Source organism: Bos mutus, chromosome 27 (genome assembly GCF_027580195.1).
Source record: "Bos mutus isolate GX-2022 chromosome 27, NWIPB_WYAK_1.1, whole genome shotgun sequence".
Lineage (NCBI taxonomy): Eukaryota > Metazoa > Chordata > Mammalia > Artiodactyla > Bovidae > Bos > Bos mutus.
The window spans coordinates 29,101,207-29,125,898 of NC_091643.1; the positions used below are offsets into that span (position 1 = coordinate 29,101,207).

Here is a 24,692-nt window from a genome sequence, read left to right on the forward strand (position 1 = left end):
TGAGGTTGCAGATTTCTTAGATACCTCCAGCGGTCAAAGGAGGCTTGTTTTTAAAAGCTGTAGGGTGAGTGTGTGCCTTGCAGATGTCTGCAGGGAGAGTGCGGGGATTTGGCGGGTAAAGGTGTTTAGGTCTGTAACTGTTCCTGGGAGAAGTCTGATAGAGAACAATTTCCTGAATTGAACAGCTATAGACATAAGCTTGTGGCTCCTTTGAATCTATTTAATCCCTGACATTTGAAAGCACAATGAGTTTATGATTGCTGTGAGCCAGTGTTCTCAGGGGAACCTTCTATCATGTCAAGCCAACAGCATTCTCCATTCTTCCTACATAGTGGAAGCAGGTAGAGGCGTACACAGAGGTTGAGGGCAAGAATTTGTCGCTTTAAGGACAGTGTTCAAGAAGTCCCCAAAACAGCCTTTGGGGAAAGATGATCACCATTACCGATGGCCTTTGCAGCATATGAGGCAGAGGTGAGGGGTTATGGTGCGACCCCTGACTGCAAAAGTTCCTTGAGTCTTTTTTCATCTCTTACCATCTAGGAGGTTAGATGAGTTACTTTTTATAACATCGCATTTTACAGATGAGGAACCTGGGGCGCATGATGGTTATCTAAGGTACCCCGATCTGAGGGTTGGAGCCCAAGCAGTTTGGCCCTGATTTGGGGAAATGTTCCAGAGGGGACACTGTTTAATGGAGCATGGAAGGGTCCCTGGACCAAAGAGCAACGTTCCTTAAGAAGGCGCAAGGACCATGTGGGAGAAGGCGAGGGTGGGATGATTTGAGAGAATAGCATTGAAACATGTATATTACCATATGTGAAATAGATCGCCAGTCCAAGTTTGATGCATGAGACAGGGTGCTCAGCGCCCGGTGCACTGGGATGACCCTGAGGGATGGGATGGGGAGGGAGGTGGGAGGAGGGCTCAGGATGGGGGACCATGGCTGATTCATGTCAATGTATGGCAAAAACCAATACAATATTGTAATTAGCCTCCAATTAAAATTAATATTAATTTTTTTAAAAAAAAGAAGGCGCAGGGCCCCCCTGGGGCGCAGGCGGCGGCCCGGGCTCCCCGCACGGGGGCGCTGTCCGCACAGGCAGCGGCTCCCCGGGCGGCGCCAGGTGTCCCGGGCGGGGCGGCAGGTGCGGAGTCCTGCCGCCTGGGGCTGGGGAGCCGGGGTCATAAAAGGCGGCAGGGCGGGATCTCGCCGCTCTGGGGATCCGCCGGCGCCGGCCCTGCCCGCGCGATGGCGGGGGGGCTGTGGGACTCGCCGAGTGGGACCCCCAAGGGCAACGGCAGCAGTGTGCTGCTCAACGTCTCGCAGCCAGCGCCCGGCGCCGGAGACGGCGCGCGGCCGCGGCCCTCGTGGCTGGCCGCCACCCTCGCCTCCATCCTCATCTTCACCATCGTGGTGGACATCGTGGGCAACCTCCTGGTGGTCCTGTCCGTGTATCGGAACAAGAAGCTGAGGAACGCAGGTAGGGGCTCTCAGGACCCGGCAGGCTGGACAGGCAAGCCCCCATCTTTCCCCGACGGCAACCTCTCCCCTGTTCCGCCACCTTTGCAAGCACGCAGCTGCCTCGGGATGTCAACTGGCTCTTTCCTAGAAAAGTTAAACTTTTTTTCTTAAATCCTGGGGCCTTGAGTCATATTTTAAAATAGAGACCAAAGTACTTTTTCTTGAACCTGCCCATCTAAGATGTGTTTCCATGAAACAACTAAGAAGCCTTCAATTTCTATGTCAGAGTCAGATTTTCTTTCTTTTTGTTGGGGGGGAACTCACTGTACAATTTTCAGTTTCTGAGCTTAATTAGATTGAGAGAGACCACATACAGGTTTCAGAAAGTTCCTTTCAAATCAGATCAATGAATAAATCAATTGCTTGGTTTGACATGTAACCGATTTTTCCCAGCGTTGTTCAAATATGAGAAAATATGTAAGCTGGCAAGATGATAGGGAAAGTATTTTTAGTTTTGTTGTCAGGAAGAGTTTTCGGGCTTTAGCATACAAAGAGGAGCCACACACACCTATACCTGCTTGGAAAAGTGACTGTTATTCTCCCCTTGTTAAACAAATTTACATTTTAAACATTGATACTGATGTAATAAAGAGGGTGTTTTCGCATGCTGTACTACTAGAGCTAACTTTGTGCTTGAGTTAAACGTCATTTTTTTTTTCTCCAAGCAATGAATTGAAATTAGTTTGTCCTTGGTGGGAGCCCCAGAATGATGTGTCCGTAGGAGGACACTGGCGATTTGGACCTCTAAATGATGACTAGATGGCTACTTCTGTATTTAGAGGCACACTTTTAGGAGGTGGGGGTGGGGATGGGAAGGAACCGTGTGCTTACAAATTTGTTAAAAGCAGTATTTTTGTTCTAACTGGTAGTCAGTCAACAATTTGATTTTGTTGAGTTCCTTCCGAGAGGGCTCCCTTTTTTCTGTAATGCTTGGCACTGTCCGTAGTTTAAGAATTAATCAGCACCTGGTGATATGAATTGAATTGGAGTTGGTCCATTGAATAGCCTCACTTCACTGACTGGCTGAAACGAGGTTGCCGAAAGGAATTCTGCCTTTGGAAAGAGGCTCCTAGAAGAAAATGTAGACTGTAGCTCCTTGACACTGGTCTTGGCATTGATTTTTTTAATCCAACATCAAAAGTACTGCAAAAGCAAAAATAAGTGGGACTATATCAAACTAAATGTCTTCTATACAGCAAGGGAAGTCATGCAAAATGAAAAGGCGTCCTATGGAATGGGAGAAAATATTTTCAAATTATATATCTGATAAGGGGCTGATACCAAAGTCTATAAAGAACTCATACAGCTCAATAGCAAAAACCCAAACATCTGATTAAAAAATGAGCAGAAGATCTGAATAGACATGTTTCTGAAGACATGCTGGTGGTCAAAAGGTATAAAAGAAGATGCTTACTATAGTTAATCACCAGGGAAATGCAAATTAAAGTCACAATGAGATAGAACCTCACATCTGTCAGAATGGCTATCATCAAAAAGACGAGAGAGAACAAGCGATGGTAAGCATGTGGAGGGAAGGAACCTTTCTACACTGTTGGTGGGAATGTAGACGATGCAGCCACTATGGAAAACAGTATGGAGGTTCCTCAAAAAATTTAAAATAGAGCTACCACAGGATTCAGCAATTCCAATTCTGGGTATTTACCCAAAGAAAGCAAAACACTAATTTGAAAAGATATATGCACCTCTATGTTCATCACAGCGTTAGTTACAGTAGCCAAGATATGGAAGCAAGGTAAGTGTCCATTGACAGCTTAAAGGATAAACAAAATGTTGTGTAAATGCACAATGGAATATTACTCAGCCATACAGTAGAATCCTGGCGTGCTGCAGTCCATGGGATCGTAAAGAGTCGGACACGACTAACTGAACTGAATGGATACAGTAGAATGAAATCTTGCCATTTGTGACAACACAGATAGACCTTAAGGACATTATGCTAAGGGAAATAAGTCAGCCAGAGAAAGACAAATAGCATATTATCTCTCATACATGTAAAGCCACCCCCAAAAAAAAAAAACCTCATGATATAGAAAACAGATTGGTTGTTGTGGGTAGATTGCCAGAAATGGGTAGAGAGGTTGAGACAAATGGGTGAAATGTTTTTTTTTTTTTTTTTTTTTTTTAAGTTAAATGGAATTTTCTTTAAAAAAAAAAAAAAAAAGAGGATATGGGGAGACCAGCACTATGAGCCTGGTATGAGAATTCTCTGTCATATCCCAAGAGCAGAGTTGAGAAGCCTGCTTTCTCACCAGGACTGATTTCCTGCCAGTCCCCACTGCACCCTGGATCTCCAGGTTCTGGGCATGCTCGCTCTGATTATGACGGGTTAATCTGCAGTGCAATAGTCTCATTGCGTTAGTGATTGTTTTGACTCCTTGGATTAGGGTTTAATAACAGGACTTTGCTTTCAACCCTAAATTGTCAAGTAGGGTGTAATTCTCAGATCTTTCTCCAAGAGCTCACCTCACTTCGTTGATATCAACAGTTGCAGCACTTGGAAAGTTTGAATCCTACAGAACCTTTCATTTAAAAAAAATATCCACATGCCTGGAACAAGTCTACTTCTTACCTTACGAAAAAGAACTTAGGCAGGGTGCTATCCCGTCACACTGCTTTGTATTTTGTTTGCTGAGCAATTTTTTGATAGAGTTTATAAAACATTGCATTCCTGTAGCTAACTGGGGGACAGACCTGTGGTGAGCTTAAATATTTGAAACTTCTAGATAGCATATTCAAAAGCAGAGACATTACTCTGCCAACAAAGGTTCGTCTAGTCAAGGCTATGGTTTTTCCTGTGGTCATGTATGGATGTGAGAGTTGGACTGTGAAGAAAGCTGAGCGCCAAAGAATTGATGCTTTTGAACTGTGGTGTTGGAGAAGACTCTTGAGAGTCCGTTGGACTGCAAGGAGATCCAACCAGTCCATTCTGAAGGAGATCAGCCCTGGGATTTCTTTGGAAGGAATGATGCTAAAGCTGAAACTCCAGTACTTTGGCCACCTCATGCGAAGAGTTGACTCATTGGAAAAGATTCTGATGCTGGGAGGGATTGGGGGCAAGAGGAGAAGGGGACGACAGAGGATGAGATGGCTGGATGGCATCACTGACTCGATGGACGTGAGTCTGAGTGAACTCCGGGAGTTGGTGACGGACAGGGAGGCCTGGCGTGCTGCGATTCATGGGGTCACAAAGAGTCGGACACGACTGAGTGACTGATCTGATCTGATACTTTCATAATTGGGGATCTTTATTCAAAAGGACCACTATTACAATTCAAACTATTTAAGGTTTTCTAGAATGAATGGTGGGCTTTCCAGGTGGCTCAGTGCTAAAGAATCTGCCTGCCAATACAGTATACACAGGAGATACGGGTTTGATGCCTGGGTCAGGAAGATCCGCTGGAGAAGGAAGTGGCAACCACACCAATATTCTTGCCTGTGAAAATCTCACGGACAGAGAAGGGTGGTGGGCTACAGTCCATGGGGTCACAAAAGAGTTGGACGTGATTTAGTGACTAAACAACAACAGAATGGATGGTAATATGAAACAGTGATAGAGAGCACTGATTCGAATATGAGTTTTGGGATCCTTATGAAAAATTATGATTGTACAGTCCATCAATTTCAGTTAAATTTATTTTATTGGTATTAAGGATGAAAAGATGGATGGGAGAGAATGGAAGAGGTGAGATAAGAAAATAGAAATGCCAAGGCATCTTAAACTTTGAACTAGGACTTTCTTCTGGGAAACTGGTAGAATGGCATGATTGTCTAAGCTCCCCTCCTCCTGTTCATCAGAACCATACCAGACACAGACATCAACCCCAGCCAGCAGGATCTTAGGTGCTGACAGACTGTCTGCTGGGCTCCTGTCCAAAATTTGCTATTAAGAACCAACAGTATCGTATTTGCATCTTCTGAGCAAAGTTCGTAGTGTAATGGAAAGATTTCTGCACTGAAACATTGGCATTCATACTTGCTAACTACCTTGTGATCTAAGAAATCAGTTAAGACATCCAAGCCGCACATTTCACGTTTGTCAAATACAGAAAATATCTAATCTTTTAGCCTCACAGATTGTTGTGGTTACCTAGTGAGATGATGTATTTGGAAAAGGATACTTTGCAAACTTTGCGTGTGGAAATTGATGCATATGTTGAAAAAGATAAGGCAGGTGTAATTGTGTTTTTTCCCCCTAGGTACACCTAACACAGGCGTATTCTGTTTGTTAAAATAAGCTGTAGACTTATGACTTATGAATTTTTCTACATACATGTTATACTTTAAAACTTCAGGTAAAAAATAAAGCAAGATTTATTTATTTAAAATTTAATTATCTGGCAGTATAACCTCTGTAGAAAATAGGCAATAAGTGGAAGTAAGCAAAACTAATGGACTCTCACCCATGGCTGATTTGTTCTGCATTGGAGCGCCACAAACCTCTGAGGCTAGTATCTGCACCCTCATAAATTATAAGCAGTGAATTAGAAGGAAGATTGACACATATCAGGGAATGGTACACGTGGCAAACAGCATGGGTAGAAACAGACTCATTAAAAGCAGGTCTGGAAAGCTGAACAAGCACAGCCTTTTATGGGAACTTTGTACAGAAACAAATAACTGCCCCGCATTAACCAATCCCAAGAAGAACAGAGCACAATGATGGATTTGTTACCTATGACCCTGAGCCATCAAGGAATGATCCTGATCACATGCAGGATGTTCTGCTTAAGAAGACAAGGATGCAATAGTTTAGAAAGATACCTGAGGTTTATTATTATTTTTCAGTCTGGTGCATAGTGGGGTAAACTTTCAGTAGAGTAAAAAAAAAAAAAAAAAACGTTCCCAGAGTGACTCCAAGACTGGGTGATCGACACTGGTATTCCACTCCCACCCTTGTTTCTTTCAGGTCGATACTGAACATTATTCCTGTCGATCCTGTGTCACTAGTGGAAGGGCTGCACAAACTCTGGAGAAAACATGGAGCCTCTGCCTTGACTTATGAATTTTAAACTTGGATGCGCCAGGGCTGGTCTTAAGATGCTTTTAGGTCTTAGCAATGCCTACCTAATATTATTTTCAAATTCAGGTATAGCTTAGTAAAATGCATAAAACATAAGTGTACAGTTTGGTGTATTTTAACATATTTATTTACATAAGTGACCATCACTTTTGGGAAGTGAAATAAGGGTGGTGATAGATGGCAGTATTAGTCACAGCTTGAACTAGAATTTATGCAGAATCCAAGTACTGAAAACCACCAACCTGAAGTTTTTCTATCATCTCCGGGAGTTGGTGATGGACAGGGAGGCCTGGTGTGCTGCGATTCATGGGGTCGCAAAGAGTCAGACACGACTGAGCGACTGAACTGACTGACTGACTGATGAGCAGATTGTTGCCTGTGTTGAACTTGACTCTTTGCTTGTATCCTTTGCTCAGGCCATGAAGGACAATGCTCGCTGCCGTCTCTGTTAGCCTTGACCACACTCACTTCCTGTCATGAGTTCTGCAGCCCAGGTCCCAGTAAATGTGTTCATAGCTGCTTGATTGAGCCCTTGACCATTCTCATCACCTGCACTAGCTTTTCTTGCCTCCTTCCCCTCCTTTCTCTGCCTTCTCTTTTGTTCTTCTCCATTGTCTGTTTTTCGCTCTTTGGTCTCTGATTTTCTTCAACCACATAATTAGATTCAGTCACTTAGTAAAGGTCATACCTGAATCTCTTTTTCCTAATTGGGTCTGTTGGGCATCAGCAAAAAATAGCCCTGAACTTAGAAGTGTGTTCTACAAGCTCACTCCCTGGTGACTCAGATGGTAAGGAGTCTACCCTCAGTGCAGGAGACCTGGGTTCAGTCCTTGAGTTGGGAAGGTCCCCTGGAGAAGGGCATGGCAACCCACTCGCGTATTCTTGCCTGGAGAATTCAGTGGATCGAGGAGCCTGGTGGACTACAGTCCATGGGGTCGCAAAGAGTCAGACACGATTGGGCGATTAACACAACATTAGAAGAATATTGTTTATGATATTGATATGATATGTATATGATATTTTGGTTCTTATGCTAGCTAGTCCACAAGAGCATTCAGACCAACAATATGGCTGAAATAATCTTCAGAATTTCTAGGTCACCTGAAACTCGTGAGCTTCTGAAAAACAACCTGCCTTGTCTGAATTCTAAGTCTCTTGGGATCCTGTGAGGATGGGAAAGGGTGGTGTGGGTGGGAGTGGGAGGGAGCTTCCCTTATTAATTCAGAAATGTCAAGAGAGGGTTTGGGTTCATGACATGATAATAGAGAATGGATTTAGAGTCAGAGATAGGGTGGAAATAAGTATAAGTATGTGCAGCTGCTCATAAGTTGAGAGCTCCTGTGTTGGAGACCAGTAAATCAGATCCTATAGGGAGATGTGGAAGGAGCTTGGGAAGAGAACGGGTCCAGAACCGAGGCTCTGGGCCTTCTTTCCCAAATGGATCTGTGTTAATCCATCGTCTCGTTGGACTGTTTGCACTTCAGTAAATTGATGGACAAGATCTCTGAGTCCTTTCTGATTCGGAGTCCTTTGATTTACGTGATTATGAAACTGACTACGAAGTTGGGAATCATAGTGCTATGAAACTGACTAGACTCGTGGTTGCGGTGCTGTGTGTGTAGATGGTGATAATTGGTGTCACAGTTCTTATGAAAGTACGCCTCACTTGTCCTAAAATATCTGGTTCATCTGTCATATATTGGCTGGAGGAAAATATCTTAATGGCATGTTGTTTCTCCACTTTATTTCCCAAGAAATGTTTACAAATCTTAGAAATTTTCCATATCATTTTCCCTCCTTGGAAAAGCATGAAGTGACCGACTACCCAGAATAATTCGAGCCTGTTCTGGTGGGCCTGTTTCTGGTTGCAGAGCAATGGATTACTTCTCTGGGACACAATGAGGTACTCATGAGTTTGGGCAGAGTGAGCCAGGGACACACATGATGAGCTGACCAGCAGAGTATGTGAGCAAGCAATCCTGAATGCCTCTGGGTGGGCCATCAGGGACAGATGGGCTCCTCCAGGCCTGTCGTGACCCTTTCAAACTGTAACCACTCAGGAGGAACAGCCTCAATAGATGGCCAGCCTGGCTATTCGGTTTGCAACAATGCACACCTGAAGAACAGCGGGTTCACATAAGCCAACGCTTCCCTCTCATGGAAGTGTTCAAAGGCAGATGTTAGAAGTGGTTCTAAAATAAAGAATCAAACAGTCTCTCCCGCAGTATCAATTTGGAATGTCCGTGTAGAGGTCATGAAAGTGGCTTAGTCACATAGTTTCCTGGTGATTTAAAAACCAGAGTTCTGTAGACTCTTTAAAGCCAAAGAAAAACACAGCAGAATCTAAACTATTTATATATGAACCAAGTGCCCGAATCCAAAAAGGGAAATAAAAACAACTCATTTTCAACACTTCCGAGTCATTTTATCCTTTCAGGAACTTTCTTAAAAAAAAAAAATTATTTATTTCGCTGTGCCAGGTCTTCGTTGGGGCATGCAGGATCTAGTTTTCCTAAGCAGGGATGGAACCCAGGCCCCCTGCATTGGGAGCATGGAGTCTTAGCCACTGGACCACCAAGAAGTCCCAGGAACTTTCTTTTTCAATACGCATTCATTCTGCACCTTACATTCCTCCCCACTGTCAACGATGCTTTTGTGTGGTATGCTGAATATCCATGACATCAGCTATAAGGTAACTAACATAGTAACAAAGGCCTAGATTCTAGGATATACAGTCTTCCTCACTGATCTGTCTGGGTTTTTAATGGTAAATCTAAACCTTTTGTAATAACACCGAAGCCTCCTTTTTATTGCTCTGGTTCATATGCAATTTTGCAAAAACCGCTGGCCATCTTTGGTCAACATTTCCATTTAACACATAAATATTTTACAGCATCCATATCAAATAACCAACCCCGATTATTAAAGGAGTTCAGCTTTTCAACCCTACCGTTCTATTTTTAAGTTATTTATGAATTTGTGTTTGAAGCGTTTTTCAAGCTTGAGAAAAATTAGAGGAGGAAACTGCTGGAATTGTACTTTGTGTCACACTGTCACAGACAGCAAATTTGGTCCAATTTCTGTGGATAAAGTGGAAAAATAACGTCTAATTTGGAATGTCTACTGCTTCTGTACTTACAATTTACTTTGTACAGCAATTTACAGTTTTCAGAGTACTTTCCCACATTTTGTTTTATTTGTCCCTATAACAGCCTCCTCAGGTGGATAAAGGAAACTAAAACCCCAAATTCCTAGATAAATGATCAGTATTTCTTATCTCAGCACACAGCTCAGTGCAGTACAGCGGAAGGCGCACAGCAATGAATGTCAGAAGACCCAGGCTGAGTCTTGTATTTGCAATACTTTTATTTGTGGTTTGTTTAAAGCCCAGTTTCTCAATGTCTCTAAACCTCAGCTTCTCCATCTGTCCAGTGGGGTACTTATCTCACAGGGATGCTGGGAGGATAAACTTAGATTCTGCCCACCCATCCACCTATCTACCTATCATTTTGAAGTCATAAAATACTTTATAAGCAAAAGTATTATTATGTTATCCCTGGTGGCTCAGATGGTAAAGAATCTGCCTGCAATGCAGGAGACCCGGGTTCGATCCCTGGGTCGGGAAGATCCCCTGGAGAAGGACATGGCAACCCACTGCAGCATTCTTGCCTGGAAAATCGTCTGGACAGAGGAGCCTGGTGGGCTACAGTCCGTGGGATCTCAAAGAGTGGGACACAACTGAGCGACTGACACTTTCTTTTCATGTTATTATTAGTGTGTATTCTGTGAGTAGTTCTTCTTAGGTTGTTTTTATTTATTATTGCTTGGGTTTTTTTTTTTAACCTATTTTTTAAAAGGAATTGGAGGCTATGCATGGCAAGAGATGTAATGTCAGAAACTGAAGATTTAGGATCTAATTCTCCTGCAGCATTATGCAAATGTATGGAAATTCTCTGATGCCTCAGTTTTCCCATTTGTAATGAACATTACCTTTCACAGCTAAGTAGGGCTGAGATTCTGATTATTTCAATATCCACCCTCTGAGAGACTGATTATCTCAATAGCCAAACTGTTCTTTAAGTTAAAATGTATTAGTCCTGGAAGCTACAAAAACTTTCTCAGACAGGTATGTTATTATTGAGAAAGTTATGATCTAACTTTTATGTACAAACTTGTAGAATGGAGAATGATTTCAGGCTAACGAAGTTAATGTTTAATAAAATCCCTAATCTGATGTATTTCTTCTCAGACTGTTGTTTTCCTCCCGTTATTTTCCACGATGTTTGAAATTATTGACTCAAGGCAATATGTTACCTTTAAAGACATTTCATTGATGTTTTCCTTTGCATGCTTAGGCATTGATTTTTTAAAAGTATTTTAATATGGAACTCTAAATTTTCCAGACTTGTCAAATTCCCTGGAAACATTAGGGCAGTGGTTTTAGATTCCTAAATACATGATTGAATTTGGGTCCACATGACTAAATTTGGATCTTGCATTCTTCCCATTATTCAGTCTCATAAGAAAGCAGTAATTTTCAGCATTAAATTAATCATGGATGAGATAGAACTTACTTTTGCCAGCTTTCAGAATCATTTTTCTCTTTGCAATTTAGAAAGTCAACCAAGGATAAAATATAAACCTTCTGCTTTTATTTCTCACTAACTTTTGAGGGTTCTGCTTTTTTTTAAAAAAAAATACCTGCTTTGAAAAATGTCTGCCTTGGAAGTCATTTTAAATCTCCATTGAGTGTCCAAGCTTGTTTTGCTCATTCTTTATTAAAACCTTTGAAAAATAAAAACTAGAACATTTGAACATTTGAGGTGAATAGTAAGATCATTACAAGGTACCTTGAATTTCCCTATTTTTCCTACATATTTTTTCAGTTGTCTAACAGAAATGCCTTATCTTCTAAAAAATAAATACACACACTAAGGATTTACTAGGCTACCAAAGAGGCAATTAATGGATTGTTTTTAAAGAAGCATTTTTTGCATGTTGAGGACATTGCGTGGTGCCATCAATATTATCTGTTTTCATTCACAAAGTTGATTCCTTAATCAGCAACCTAATCTTCTCAACTTTCAAATAGGTTAGCTGACCTGAAACCAGAGGACTCTGGGTGATAGCTCAAGGAAATTTAGTGAAATTTAATAATGCTGCAAATGAAGGATAAGCTTTTGGGTTTTCTGATTGATGTTCTCTAAATTTTTTATTCTCCTACAGAGCTGTACTTTTTTGGCAACCCCACTGAAGAAATTAGTCTTAGAGAAATGGACAAAAAGAAAAAAAAAAAAAAGAATCTACTTGAGTCTGAATACTATTTAGACTATTTTAGGGTGAATTTGAGTTGTTGAGCTTATGGCTTAAAAGGATGCTTACTTGCTTTGATGTTGAGCACTTTGGGTGCTGATTGAATTGAGTATTTACTTAAATAAGTATTTATTGAATACCTTCAGTATGAGACAGAATGCAAATCCTTGTTGTCAAAATGCAAGCCACAATGTTAAGCATATGTAAAACATGGCTCCTATTTCAACAGATTACCTTCGCTCAGTTCAGTTCAGTACAGTTGCTCAGTCATGTCCGACTCTTTGCGACCCCATGGACTGCAGCACACCAGGCTTCCCTGTCCATCACCAACTCCCAGAGTTTGCTCAAACTCATGTCCATCGAGTTGGTGATGCCATCCAACCATCTCATCCTCTGTCATCCCCTCCTCCTCCCACCTTCAATCTTTCCCAGCATCAGGGTCTTTTCCAATGAATCAGTTCTTTGTATCAGGTGGCCAAAGTATTGGAGCTTCAGCTTCAGCATCAGTCCTTCCAATGAATATTCAGGACTGATTTCCTTTAGGATGGACTGGTTGGATCTCCTTGCAGTCCAAGGGACTCTCAAGAGTCTTCTCCATCACCACAGTTCAAAAACATCAATTCTTTGGTGCTCAGCTTTCTTTGTGGTCCAATTCTCACATCCATATATGACTACTGGAAAAACCATAGCTTTGGCTAGATGGACCTTGGTTGACAAAGTAATGTCTCTGCTTTTTAATATGCTGACTAGGTTGGTCATAGCTTTTGTTCCAAGGAGAAAGTGTCTTTTAATTTCATGGCTGCAGTCAAGGTACTTTTAAAATTTTGTTCTTTTATTTTCAAATAAAACATGGAATATAAAGGTGTAAGACTCAGAACATATTATATAACAGGAAAAATTTTCAAGTTGATTGGTAGGTGATAGCTGGAGCTTAAAGGAGTCATGAGCATTTTTAAAAGTGTTACCTCAGGATGAAAGAATAGAGGGTAATAAACAGAGAAATGTGAACTTTCCTTTAAGGGCAAATCAATGAGAGAACATCAATAGAGTCAATAGTAAGAGTCAAGAATAGAGACAAAAGCAGAGCTTTGAGGAGACTATATTGGCCCCATATCTTGTGAAGAAATTAATATAGCCTGAAGAAATACCTATTGGGGAAGATTCGAGGACCAGCCTGCTAACTTAAATTCATGAAAATTTTCTCATGTATCTATTAAATGGCAGATAATAAATGTTTATAACCCATGATTTGTATTTTCTCTTATGTAATTTTCTGAAACACTTAGGAATACAAAACTCTCTTATGATCTAGAAAGGGATAATGTACTTTTATCTTCCATACATTCAATTTCTTTTTTTTTTTTTTTCTTTAAATACTTGTTGGGTGTCTCCTAGGTGCCAAGTCTAGGATAATATCAGAGCTTGGGACATAGTTCTTTGGCAAAACAAACACTATTCCAGTTAATTAATTTTAAGATTTGGTTTACATTTTAATGTATACTTTTAAGAGTTTTATTTGCTAGTTGTTTTTTAAAGTTTTAATTTCATTTGTGCCCTTTTTACTTATTTTACTAGCTGACATTAATTATTTCTTCTATTTAGAGTTTGAAGTACTTTCAGTTATTCTCATTCTTTTACCAAATAAGCTTTTTAAAAAGATTGCTACATGTAATATATATATGTTTATATATATCATGCATATACTATATAGATGTATGCCTTTTAAATACATCAAAAAAAGAACAAAATTTTGAAGTTTTAAAACTTAGTTTTATGAGAATCTTATAGTTCTGTATTGTTAGCATTTTTTATTTCTCATTTAATTTTAGCATATAAAACGGGCAGTAATATGATTGTACCGTTTCTAATATTCACTTATTGGCCACCTGTGTGGCATGTGAAATCTTAGTTCCCTGACCCGGGATCAAACCTGTGCCCCTTGTGTTGGAAGCACGGACTCGTAACCACTGGACCACCAGGGAAGTCCCACCAGTTTTAATACTGACAGGAATTTTTTCTTTAACTTAGCAATTTAGAGTTCTTCTCTAATTAACTGGAGATATTATTGAAGTGAAGTAAAGTGAAGTAGCTCAGTCGTGTCCAACTCTCTGCAACCCCATGGACTGTAGCCTACCAGGCTCCTCCGCCCATGGAATTTTCCAGGCAAGAGTACTGGAGTGGGTTGCTATTTCCTTCTCCAGGGGATCTTCCTGACCCAGGGATCAAACCCAGGTTTCCCACATTGTAGGCAGATGCTTTACCATCTAATTTGTCTACTGAAGCTGGCATTTCCCTGAGACCTTCTACCCCCAATGACTCAGTGGGGAAAGAATCTTCCTGCTATGCAGAAGACACAGGAGACATGGGCTCGATCCCTGGGTCAGGAAGATCCCCTGGAGAAGGAAATGGCAACCCCCTCCAGTATTCTGGCCTGGAAAATCCCATAGACAGAGGAGCCTGATGGGCTACAGTCCATGGGGTTGCAAAGAGTCAGACACGACTGAACTAACACACACACATCCCAAGTAGAGTTAATAGAGTTTTTTGATTACCTTTTTAAAAATGTGGTTCAAATATTCCATTTCTGTCTTTAAAGTTTCATCCTTCATTCTGTGATATAAAAAATAGTGCAGACGTGAGTAATTTGTAGTCAGTGTAAAGATGAAAGATTGGATCAATACAGCTATAATATGGGTATTTACATATTACAGGTGTCTCCCTGAACCATCCTTCTAAGAACAGAATGACCAGATCTAGAAAATCAGCAGAATCCTTAAGCAAGATTTCACACCTTTAAAAACTCAAAATTGAGCTTGGGCAAGAGGGTCAGGTGTATTACCTTTTTTTTCTCAAGTTTTTTTTTTTTTAATTGAAACATAGGTGATGTGCAGTGGTATGTTTCTGTACTATATTACTTTATGTTGAGCTCCTTATGGTGTTCTTAGTCTCTTTTATTGTAGAGAGGCTGTATTTATCAAACAGTTAAGAGCAGCTAGTCGTCATCTGTGTTCAGTGTTAGGAGTCATGGCCAAATTAAGGAGCAGAATGGGGAGGTGCAGCGTGACAGAGAAAGAGACTGAAGACCCAGGAAGGAAGTAGGATGGAGGTGGCCAGAGAGCCAAGCCGTCCTCACACGCAGTCGTGTGTTATAGGAACAGCGTCTTCTACTGTTCAGGCAAGGTAGTCTAAGGACAGGTCTCCTAGGATCAGGGTGTTAGGTTTCAGAGACTTTAAGGAGGATGAAGGCTGAGAGAAGGGGTCAGGAAGAATGTCATTGATGACTGAAGAGAGGTTTGAGCAACGTGGTGTGAGTAGCGCCCAGGTATTCTAGAAAGTGAATTCAAAATTGGTGGAAAGGAAATAGAGGGACAGCCTTGCTTGAAAAATTGGGGGGGAGAGGAAGAGGATGATAGCTGCAGGGACAGGAGGGTAAGAGTCGGTTTGTCTGGGGACTTCCCTGGTGGTCCAGTGGTTAAGAACCCACCTACCAATGCCGGAGAGAGACACGGGTTCTATCCCCGATTCAGGAAGATTCCACGTGCTGCAGAACAACTAAGCCAGTGCTCCACAACCAGAGAAGAGCCAGCACACCAACCAGAGAAGAGCCAGCACACCAACCAGAGAAGAGCCAGCACACCAACCAGAGAAGAGCCAGCACACCAACCAGAGAAGAGCCAGCACACCAACCAGAGAAGAGCCAGCACACCAACCAGAGAAGAGCCAGCACACCAACCAGAGAAGAGCCAGCACACCAACCAGAGAAGAGCCAGCACACCAACCAGAGAAGAGCCAGCACACCAACCAGAGAAGAGCCAGCACACCAACCAGAGAAGAGCCAGCACACCAACCAGAGAAGAGCCAGCACACCGTAGCAAAGACCCAGCGCAGCCAAACAGAAAGTTTTAAAAAAGAAAAGCAGGCTTATTTGCCTGGAGTAGGCCCCTTGCAAGGTGACAGGGATCCAGGCAAGAGCCAGGGCGGACGAGACGCTTCCTCCAGCCCTGATGTGCATCCGCTCTGGGGAGCCACCTTTTATGAAGCTGAACGCTGTTTCCACCACAGCCAAGGAGAAGTAAGGAATGCGTTGTTTATCCAAAGCCAAGCACGTTCCGTGTGTTCTCTTGCATCTTTACCACGGCCGTTAGTATCGTGACTTATTACATATGAAGAGACTGAGGCTCTGATTTAGCTGAGGTCATCTAGTAAGCAACATAGTCAGGATTCGAACTCAGGTGTGGCTTGTTTCGGAGCATCTGGTCTACTTTCCCTCTGATAATCTAAAAAGACACGTTTCTGAGATACAGTCCTTTGAAGTTCAAGAATATAAGATGGCTGGTGCGCTTGTACTGCACCCCATCACCTTCAACATCTCAACTTTCCCCTGTCCTGCCCTTAACGTTTAATATGCATATGGAATTTTTTATATCATCCAGGTTTATAAACAGTCTTCATTAAACCAGATTTCTCAGAGCTGGGTCTATGGATTTCCTGCATAAAACAAATGAAAAATGTTTCCAAGAGTAGCTGAAGCTCATCCCCCTCCCCCATTTTAATTGATCTTTACCAGTTTAATGTTAAAGTCTAGGCACAGCAGGTTTTTTTGCGAGGGGGTTGAAAAAAATCTGTATGAGCAATGAATTCAGTGAGTCTCTAATCATGCTCCGCACACGGGTGAAGTCCAGGCTGAAAATGAAAGAAGGAATGAATATCGGTCTATTGAGAAACCCAAATTTGAGCAGATAAGAGCGCTCAATTTCTGCTCTAGACAGGTGTTGTTTAGAGACTAGGGATGTATTAGTTCATCCAGGAAACTGTTCTTGGTACCTGTTATGTGCCAGGCACCTTGCTGTCAGGGAGGATTGAAAGATTCCTTCTCATGGTCCTGAATCTCAAATACAGTCTTAGAGGAAGACAGACCTCCAAGCACAGGTGGAGGTGAGATGTAGGAAGCATGTCCACCCCTAGCGAGGATGCAAGAATTGAAGAGTGATGCCAAGAGGCATTCAGAGTCTATAACTTCTACCCAAAGAGGTTGGTTGTTTGGTTTGTAAGATGGCAGAGAACTAGCTCCTCGTTTTCCACCAAGAAGCTGATGACTTCTTTCAAAAACCACCCAGACTCATCATAGAGCTGAAGGTCTGTCTTATTTTGCCAGAAGCTGAAGTTGAGAACAAGATCAGAGGTTTGGTGCTCATGGTTTGTAGAAAGTGTGCACTCAGGAGGGAGCAGAAGTTAGTGAGGGAAGGAGACCAGGCAGGGAACGAGTCAAGCAAGGGTGAGATCGCTGGTGAAGCCTAGACTTGGTCTGACCATGAGGCGAGGGCCTCTAGGAGTAAATCCAACCATGCAGTTGTCGCCACTCGAGGCAGGAGGGCTGGCCTTTGTGCTCCAGGGTCAGCTGGTCATTCATTGTTCCACTAAGGGCATTTCTCTGGAGAAGGGCGCAGCTGCAATAAATGGAAGCACCCAGCACTCATCAGAGTTTCAGGGATAAATGTGTTTCATTTATATACATTGAAGATGCTATATTTATCGTGAAGAGTTGGTTCACATGACTGTGGAGGCTGAGGCATCCCGCAGTCTACCATCTGAAGCTGGAGGCTCAGAAGAGCCAGGGCAGATTCTAATCTGACCCTGAAGACCTTCGAGTCAGGAGTGTCTAAGGCAGAAGTCCCAGTCCAATGGCATAAGACCGAGGTTCCTGCTCAGTAGATAGCCAGCAAGGCTGAGTTCTCCTTTCCTCCAAATTTTTGTTTCTTTAGGCCCTCAATGAATTGGATGATGCTCATCCACATTGGGGAGGGCCTCTGCTTTACTCAGTCTACTGATTCCAATGTACTTTTTTTGGAAACACCGTTAGAGACACACCCAGAAATGTTAAACCACATATACCAAGGTAGTGTCAAGTTGATGCATAAAATTAACCATCCCAAGCCTGAAGTTCACAGACAAAGCGGTTGAGAAGAAACAATGGATGTCAAGAGGGAGAGTGAGGTCAGACTTGAACCTTGGAGGAAGGACTGGAACCCAGTAAGCCATTAACAGAGATTATTTTAAATTTCAGAGTGCATCTCTATGCTGGTTGAATAGACTCCTGCTACTGCTGCTAAGTCGCTTCAGTGGTGTCCAACTCTGTGTGACCCCATAGACGGCAGCCCACCAGGCTCCCCCGTCCCTGGGATTCTCCAGGCAAGAACACTGGAGTGGGCTGCCATTTCCTTCTCCAATGTATGAAAGTGAAAAGTGAAAGTGAAGTCACTCAGTCGTGTCCGACTCTTAGCGACCCCGTGGACTGCAGCCCACCAGGCTCCTCCGTCCATGGGATTTTCCAGGCAAGAGTACTGGAGTTGGGTGCCATTGCCTTCTCCTAGATGTCTGTAAAAGCAGATAGGTTGTATCTATCTGGAGTTACCCAGAACTGAGATGGAAGAGATGACCTTACAAGGTGTCTAATTGTGAATACTCTTATCTGGTAGAATTCTTAAATGAAAAATAGGAACTATCCTTCCTCCTCCTCCCTGTCACACCACACATCACACACACACACACACACACACACACACGGCAGCTGTGACAAAGCCTCTAGCTGAGTTCCCCAACAACAATATCTGCATAGAATCTAAGGCTTCATTTTTTTCTTCTCCTCTTGTAAAATAGGATCATTTCAAAGAAAAGTAAATGAATCATCTGATTATGGTAATTATTTGAACAGAAAAGAAGCATAATCACTATAAAATAAATGGAGCAGAGGATTAAAGCCATGAAAGAAATTTGTGACATCACTTATTATCTTATTTTAAAACTTAAAAATCTATATCAAGCCCATTTGTCATCATAACGTTCTGGGTAAAAATGTACTGTTTTGATGACAATTTCATTTGTAGCTGAGTTTCATATATTCTACTCATTTTTCAGGTATTAAACATGCTGAGTCAAAAAATTTATTGAAATATGCCCACGTTAGAATTTAAACATTGGTAATTGAAATTGAACTGTGGGAAAAATAAATTTGCTTTTATTGCTTCAATTTGGCTTAGTATAACCAATTTTCAAAGAAAATTGTTTTCATGACAATCTATCTGAAATTCCTACTTACATGCAAAACCTTGCCTTTTTTAGTCACTGCAGCTTTTTTACTTCACTTCTTTGCAGCATTTTTCAGGATGGAATAAAATTTTTCAGACAGAAAACTCACAGAGGTTATTTTATTTCAGATGTTGAGAGAAGACAATTTAATTTACTTTCTTGAACATTAGAGCAGAAGTCTCAGCTGGGTACTATTCAGGATACAAATATCAGGCAGACAATCTCAGGGGACGACAGTGTGGACACAGAAGAAAGCCAAGTTTACAAGTAAATGTAGTCAAAGCAGAATACCCCCCAGTCTGCCTGAAACGTTCTTCCCACTCTGTCCAGCCCCCTCCCTTCCTGTCTCGTCTTCTGTACATACTCATGTTGTACTTCTTCCTTCTCTTTTAAATTGTGTTTGTTTTTCTAAGATTGAGGGTCGGAGGAATCCTGCCCATTCATTCCCATTTCCCCAGAACCTGTGCACTTAATACATTTTTACTGAATGGAATTTATTACAACAGTTCCTAAATTGAAAGTTGTAAAAATAAAGTGATTTAGGAACCTTCAAAAGAGAAAGCTCTTCTGTGGTGAGGCAAACAAGTGAAGGTTCTAAGCATTTCTTTTAACGCAGACTGGGAGGGCTGGGGAGCAATGAAAAGTTAGATGAGGAGCTGCTCAGGGCAGAAGAAGAGTATGAAACAAAGGAAAACAAACCACAAAAGTAAATACAGTAAGTCCCCTGCATGTGAGCCTTCAAGCAGCAAAATTTCAAAGATGTCAGCGTGCATTCACATGTCCAGCCACCTAAGTTAGTTCTGTTTGAGGAGGCACTGATAGCTTTTGAGGCACAGGAGCTGAACATAGAATGATACACAAGGGTTGTAACAGTCTTTCTTCACAATGCAATTCAGTGCTACTGTTATCTATGAGAACAAAAAGAGCTACTATCCAGACAACACAGGATCAGATTTTTCAAGAGGGGAGATAGAATTGAATCCAGCAAGGAACCAGAACCTGTACCATCCACACGAGGCATGAGTGAAATTGCAGCTTGCCCTCCATCACCTACTGCTGACAATCGGCTCTACCATCTCCCACCTCCTCTCCCCACTCCTGTCAGTAATTCCTTTTGCCTGTTCACTTGATGACAGCCCCTGTGTGCCAGCTGTTGTACTGTACTACTGTATTTCAAAGTACTGTAAAATTCAGTTCAGTTCAGTTGCTCAGTCGTGTCCAACTCTTTGTGACCCTATGAACTGCAGCACACCAGGCCTCCCTGTGCATCACCAACTCCTGGAGTTCACCCAAACTCATGTCCATTGAGTCGGTGATGCCATCCAACCATCTCATCCTCCATCGTCCCCTTCTCCTTCTGTCCTCAATCTCTCCCAGCATCAGGATCTTTTCAAATGAGTCAGCTCTTCGCATCAGGAGGCCAAAGTATTGGAGTTTCAGCTTCAACATCAGTCCTTCCAATGAACATCCAGGACTGATCTCCTTTAGGATGGACTGGTTAGACCTCCTTGCAGTCCAAGGGACAAGAATCTTCTCCAACACCACAGTTCAAAAGCATCAATTCTTCGGCGCTCAGCTTTCTTTATAGTCCAACTCTCATATCCATACATGACCACTGGAAAAACCATGGACCTCTAGATGGACCTTTGTTGACAAAGTAATGTCTCTGCTTTTTAATATGCTGTCCAGGTTGGTTCCTTCCAAGGAGTAAGCATCTTTTAATTTCATGGCTGCAGTCACCATCTGCAGTGATTTTGGAGTCCCCCAAAATAAAGTCAGTCACTGTTTCCACTGTTTCCCCATTTATTTGCCATGAAGTGACAGGACCGGATGCTATGATCTTCGTTTTCTGAATGTTGCGCTTTAAGCCAACTTTTTCACTCTCTTTTTCACTTTCATCACAAGGCTCTCTAGTTCTTCTTTACTTTCTGCCATAAGGGTGGTGTCATCTGCATATCTGAGGTTATTGATACTTCTCCCAGCAATCTTGATTCCAGCTTGTGCTTCTTCCAGCCCAGCATCTCTCATAATGTACTCTGCATATAAGTTAAATAAGCAGAGTGACAATATACAGCCTTGACGTACTCCTTTTCCTATTTGGAACCAGTCTGTTGTTCCATGTCCAGTTCTAACTGTTGCTTCCTGACCTGCGTACAGGTTTCTCAAGAGGCAGGTCAGGTGGTCTGGTATTCCCATCTCTTTCAGAATTTTCCACAGTTTATTGTGATCCACACAGTCAAAGGCTTTGGCATAGTCAATAAAGCAGAAATAGATGTTTTTCTGGAACTCTCTTGCTTTTTTGATGATCCAGCAGATGTTGGCAACTTGATCTCTGGTTCCTCTGCCTTTTCTAAAACCAGCTTGAACATTTGGAAGTTCACGGTTCACGTATTGCTGAAGCCTGGCTTGGAGAATTTTGAGCATTACTTTACTAGTGTGTGAGATGAGTACAATTGTGTGGTAGTTTGAGCATTCTTTGGCATTGCCTTTCTTTGGGATTGGAATGAAAATTGACCTTTTCCAGCCCTGTGGCCACTGCTGAGTGGCCAAATTTGCTGGCATATTGAGTGCAGCATTTTCACAGCATCATCTTCCAGGATTTGAAATAGCTCCACTGGAATTCCATCACCTCCACTAGCTTTGTTTGTAGTGATGCTTTCTAAGGAGCACTTGACTTCACATTCCAGGATGTCTGGCTCTAGGTCAGTGATCACACCATTGTGATTATCTGGGTCATGAAAATCTTTTTTGTACAGTTCTTCTGTGTATTTTGCCACGTCTTCTTAATATCTGTAAGATTAAAAATGTTTAATTTTTTTGTGTGTTTGTTTTTTATGTATTTTGGCTTCCCTGGTGGCTCAGATGGTAAAGAATCTGCCTGTAAAGCAGGAGACCTGGGTCTGATCCCTGGGTTGGAAAGATCTCCTAGAGAAGGGAATGGTAACCCACTCCACTGTTCACCCCTAGAGAACCCCATGGACAGAGCTACAGTCCATGGGGTCACAAAGAGTCGTGCATGACTGAGCGATTAGCACGCTTATGTACTATGTGTGTGAAAAGTATTATAAACCTATTACAGCACAGTACTCTCTAGCCGATTCTACTAGTTGGGTGCCTAGGCTAAGTATGTTGGACATGCAAACAAATTGGACTTAAGAATATGCTCTCGGGACAGAGCTTGTCCATGTATAGGGGACTTAACTTTAACATCCTTGTAAAAGAGCTTGTAAAATTTGACTAGCGTATACTTAACTTTAAAATATGTTGAATTATTGTGTTCATATAAAATTGTTACTTACCCTGATTATCTAGAGTTCAATTTTTCTACCTCAAGTTGTTTATAAAATCTAAAAGCATTTCTCCCTTTTCCTTCGGATTGAAGTGAGGGAATTGTAGAGCATTTATTGATCACCTATCATGTGACAGACACTGCTCAGTACTTGACAGAGATGGCCTCATTTAGTCCTCATCATACTCTGCAAAGACAATGCCATCATTAGCTCCACTTACAGAAGAGGAAATTGAAGTTTGATGTGATAATGTAACTTGCCCCAGTTAGACAGCTAGTAAGGGGCGAAGCCAATATTCTAACCCAGCCGCTGATAATGGGATGCCTTTTTTAATAACTATGCTATGGATGAGGGCCCTCTGTTTTCCAGGAACAGGAATTTGAGAACCTTTGAAGAGTTAGAGATAAAAGGCCTGGAACTTAGGGAAGTCCTGCCTGGCTTGAGGTTAAAAAAAAAAAAGCGATATGAGGTTTCTCAGATAATGTAGACGATTCCAGAATAAAAGACGTGATGTGAGTATCCTCAAGATATATATTTTTTAAAGCACAAGAGAAACCAAGGAGTTAAAAAGAGAACAGTTTTGACCATGAAACATGCCTTGTTTGGGGAATCCAGGAGCTTGGGAACAGTGGAGTTGATCTGATAAGGACAATGAAGAGTTCAGTTCCCAGGGAGATGGCTTCCACTTCTTTTAGAATGCGGCAGAAGCTGTGACATCATGTCACCCGAGTGGCAGACCCAGCTCTTTTTCAAAAACTGTGAAAGAAAACCCATGCGACCCATGGAAACTGGCCCTAACCACAAAGGAAATGGCAGCCCACTCCAGTACTCTTGACTGGAAAATCCCATGGACAGAGGAGCTGATGGGGTTACAGCCCATGGGGTTGCAGAGAATTGGACATGATTGAGCCACCGACACTTTTCACTGTTTTTCAGTAACTGTGATATCGGGTCATCCGAGCAGCCGACACAGCTCTTTCTTGAATACCTGTGAAAGAAAACCCATGCAACCCGTGTGAAACTGGCCCTAACCCATGTTTTCTAAACCTTTCTCTTTTAGGGAATGTGTTTGTGGTGAGCCTGGCAGTTGCAGACCTGCTGGTGGCCGTGTATCCATACCCCTTGGCGCTGGCGTCTATAGTTAACGATGGGTGGAGCCTGAGCTCCCTGCATTGCCAACTTAGTGGCTTCCTGATGGGCTTGAGCGTCATTGGGTCCGTTTTCAATATCACGGGAATTGCCATCAACCGCTATTGCTGCATCTGCCACAGCCTCAGATACAACAAGCTGTATAGCAGCACGAATTCCCTCTGCTACGTGTTCCTGATATGGATGCTGACGCTCGTGGCGATCGTGCCCAACCTGTGTGTGGGGACCCTGCAGTACGACCCGAGGATCTATTCCTGTACCTTCACGCAGTCCGTCAGCTCAGCCTACACGATCGCCGTGGTGGTGTTCCATTTCATCGTTCCGATGCTCGTAGTCATCTTCTGTTACCTGAGAATCTGGGCCCTGGTTCTTCAGGTCAGATGGAGGGTGAAACCTGACAACAAACCGAAACTGAAGCCCCAGGACTTCAGGAATTTTGTCACCATGTTTGTGGTTTTTGTCCTCTTTGCCATTTGCTGGGCTCCTCTGAACTTCATTGGTCTTGTTGTGGCCTCGGACCCGGCCAGCATGGCACCCAGGATCCCTGAGTGGCTGTTTGTGGCCAGTTACTATATGGCATATTTCAACAGCTGCCTCAATGCGATCATATATGGACTACTGAACCAAAATTTCAGGCAGGAATACAGAAAAATTATAGTCTCATTGTGTACCACCAAGATGTTCTTTGTGGATAGCTCCAATCATGTAGCAGATAGAATTAAACGCAAACCCTCTCCGTTAATAGCCAACCGTAACCAAATAAAGGTGGACTCCGTTTAAAAATGCGGAGCATGAATGGCAAGATCTGAACACTGCTCCAAGCCTTACTCATTTTCATTCCCTCTTGGTAGATGCCTAGAAAAACAATGTGGAGGAGAAAGCTTACAGTCTTCAGAGTGTGTCTCTATATGTCTGAGCTAATGTGCTGTCAGCATTTTGAACAAGTCTCTGGTTCTACTTACCAAGAGAAACAGAACATTCAGTGAGTTATATGTTCATTGAAGAGTATAGTTCAGGAACAGAGTGGGAGTTAATTTTAAGGAAAATGCTGAATGTATTCAAGTGGAGAAAGTGTGCAAACTTTTCTTTTATTGCCAAGTGCCACCAAGGTTCAGTTCAGTTCAGTCGCTCAGTCGTGTCCCACTCTTTGCAACCCCATGAATCGCAGCATGCCAGGCCTCCCTGTCCATCACCTTTTACTCAAACTCATGTCCATCGAGTCGGTGATGCCATCCCCCCATCTCATCCTCTGTCGTCCCCTTCTCCTCCTGCCCCCAATCCCTCCCAGCAT

At 42.4% G+C, this 24,692-nt stretch overlaps 1 protein-coding gene across 1 annotated transcript; it reads left to right on the forward strand.

The window, feature by feature from the left end:
* The first annotated feature begins 1,202 nt into the window (after positions 1 to 1,202).
* Positions 1,203 to 24,692, forward strand: MTNR1A (melatonin receptor 1A). Its single transcript, XM_005899012.2, has 2 exons — positions 1,203 to 1,481; positions 23,313 to 24,692. Exons 1-2 carry the CDS (start codon positions 1,250 to 1,252, stop codon positions 24,179 to 24,181), a joined length of 1,101 nt encoding a protein of 366 aa, XP_005899074.2. The 5' UTR covers positions 1,203 to 1,249; the 3' UTR covers positions 24,182 to 24,692.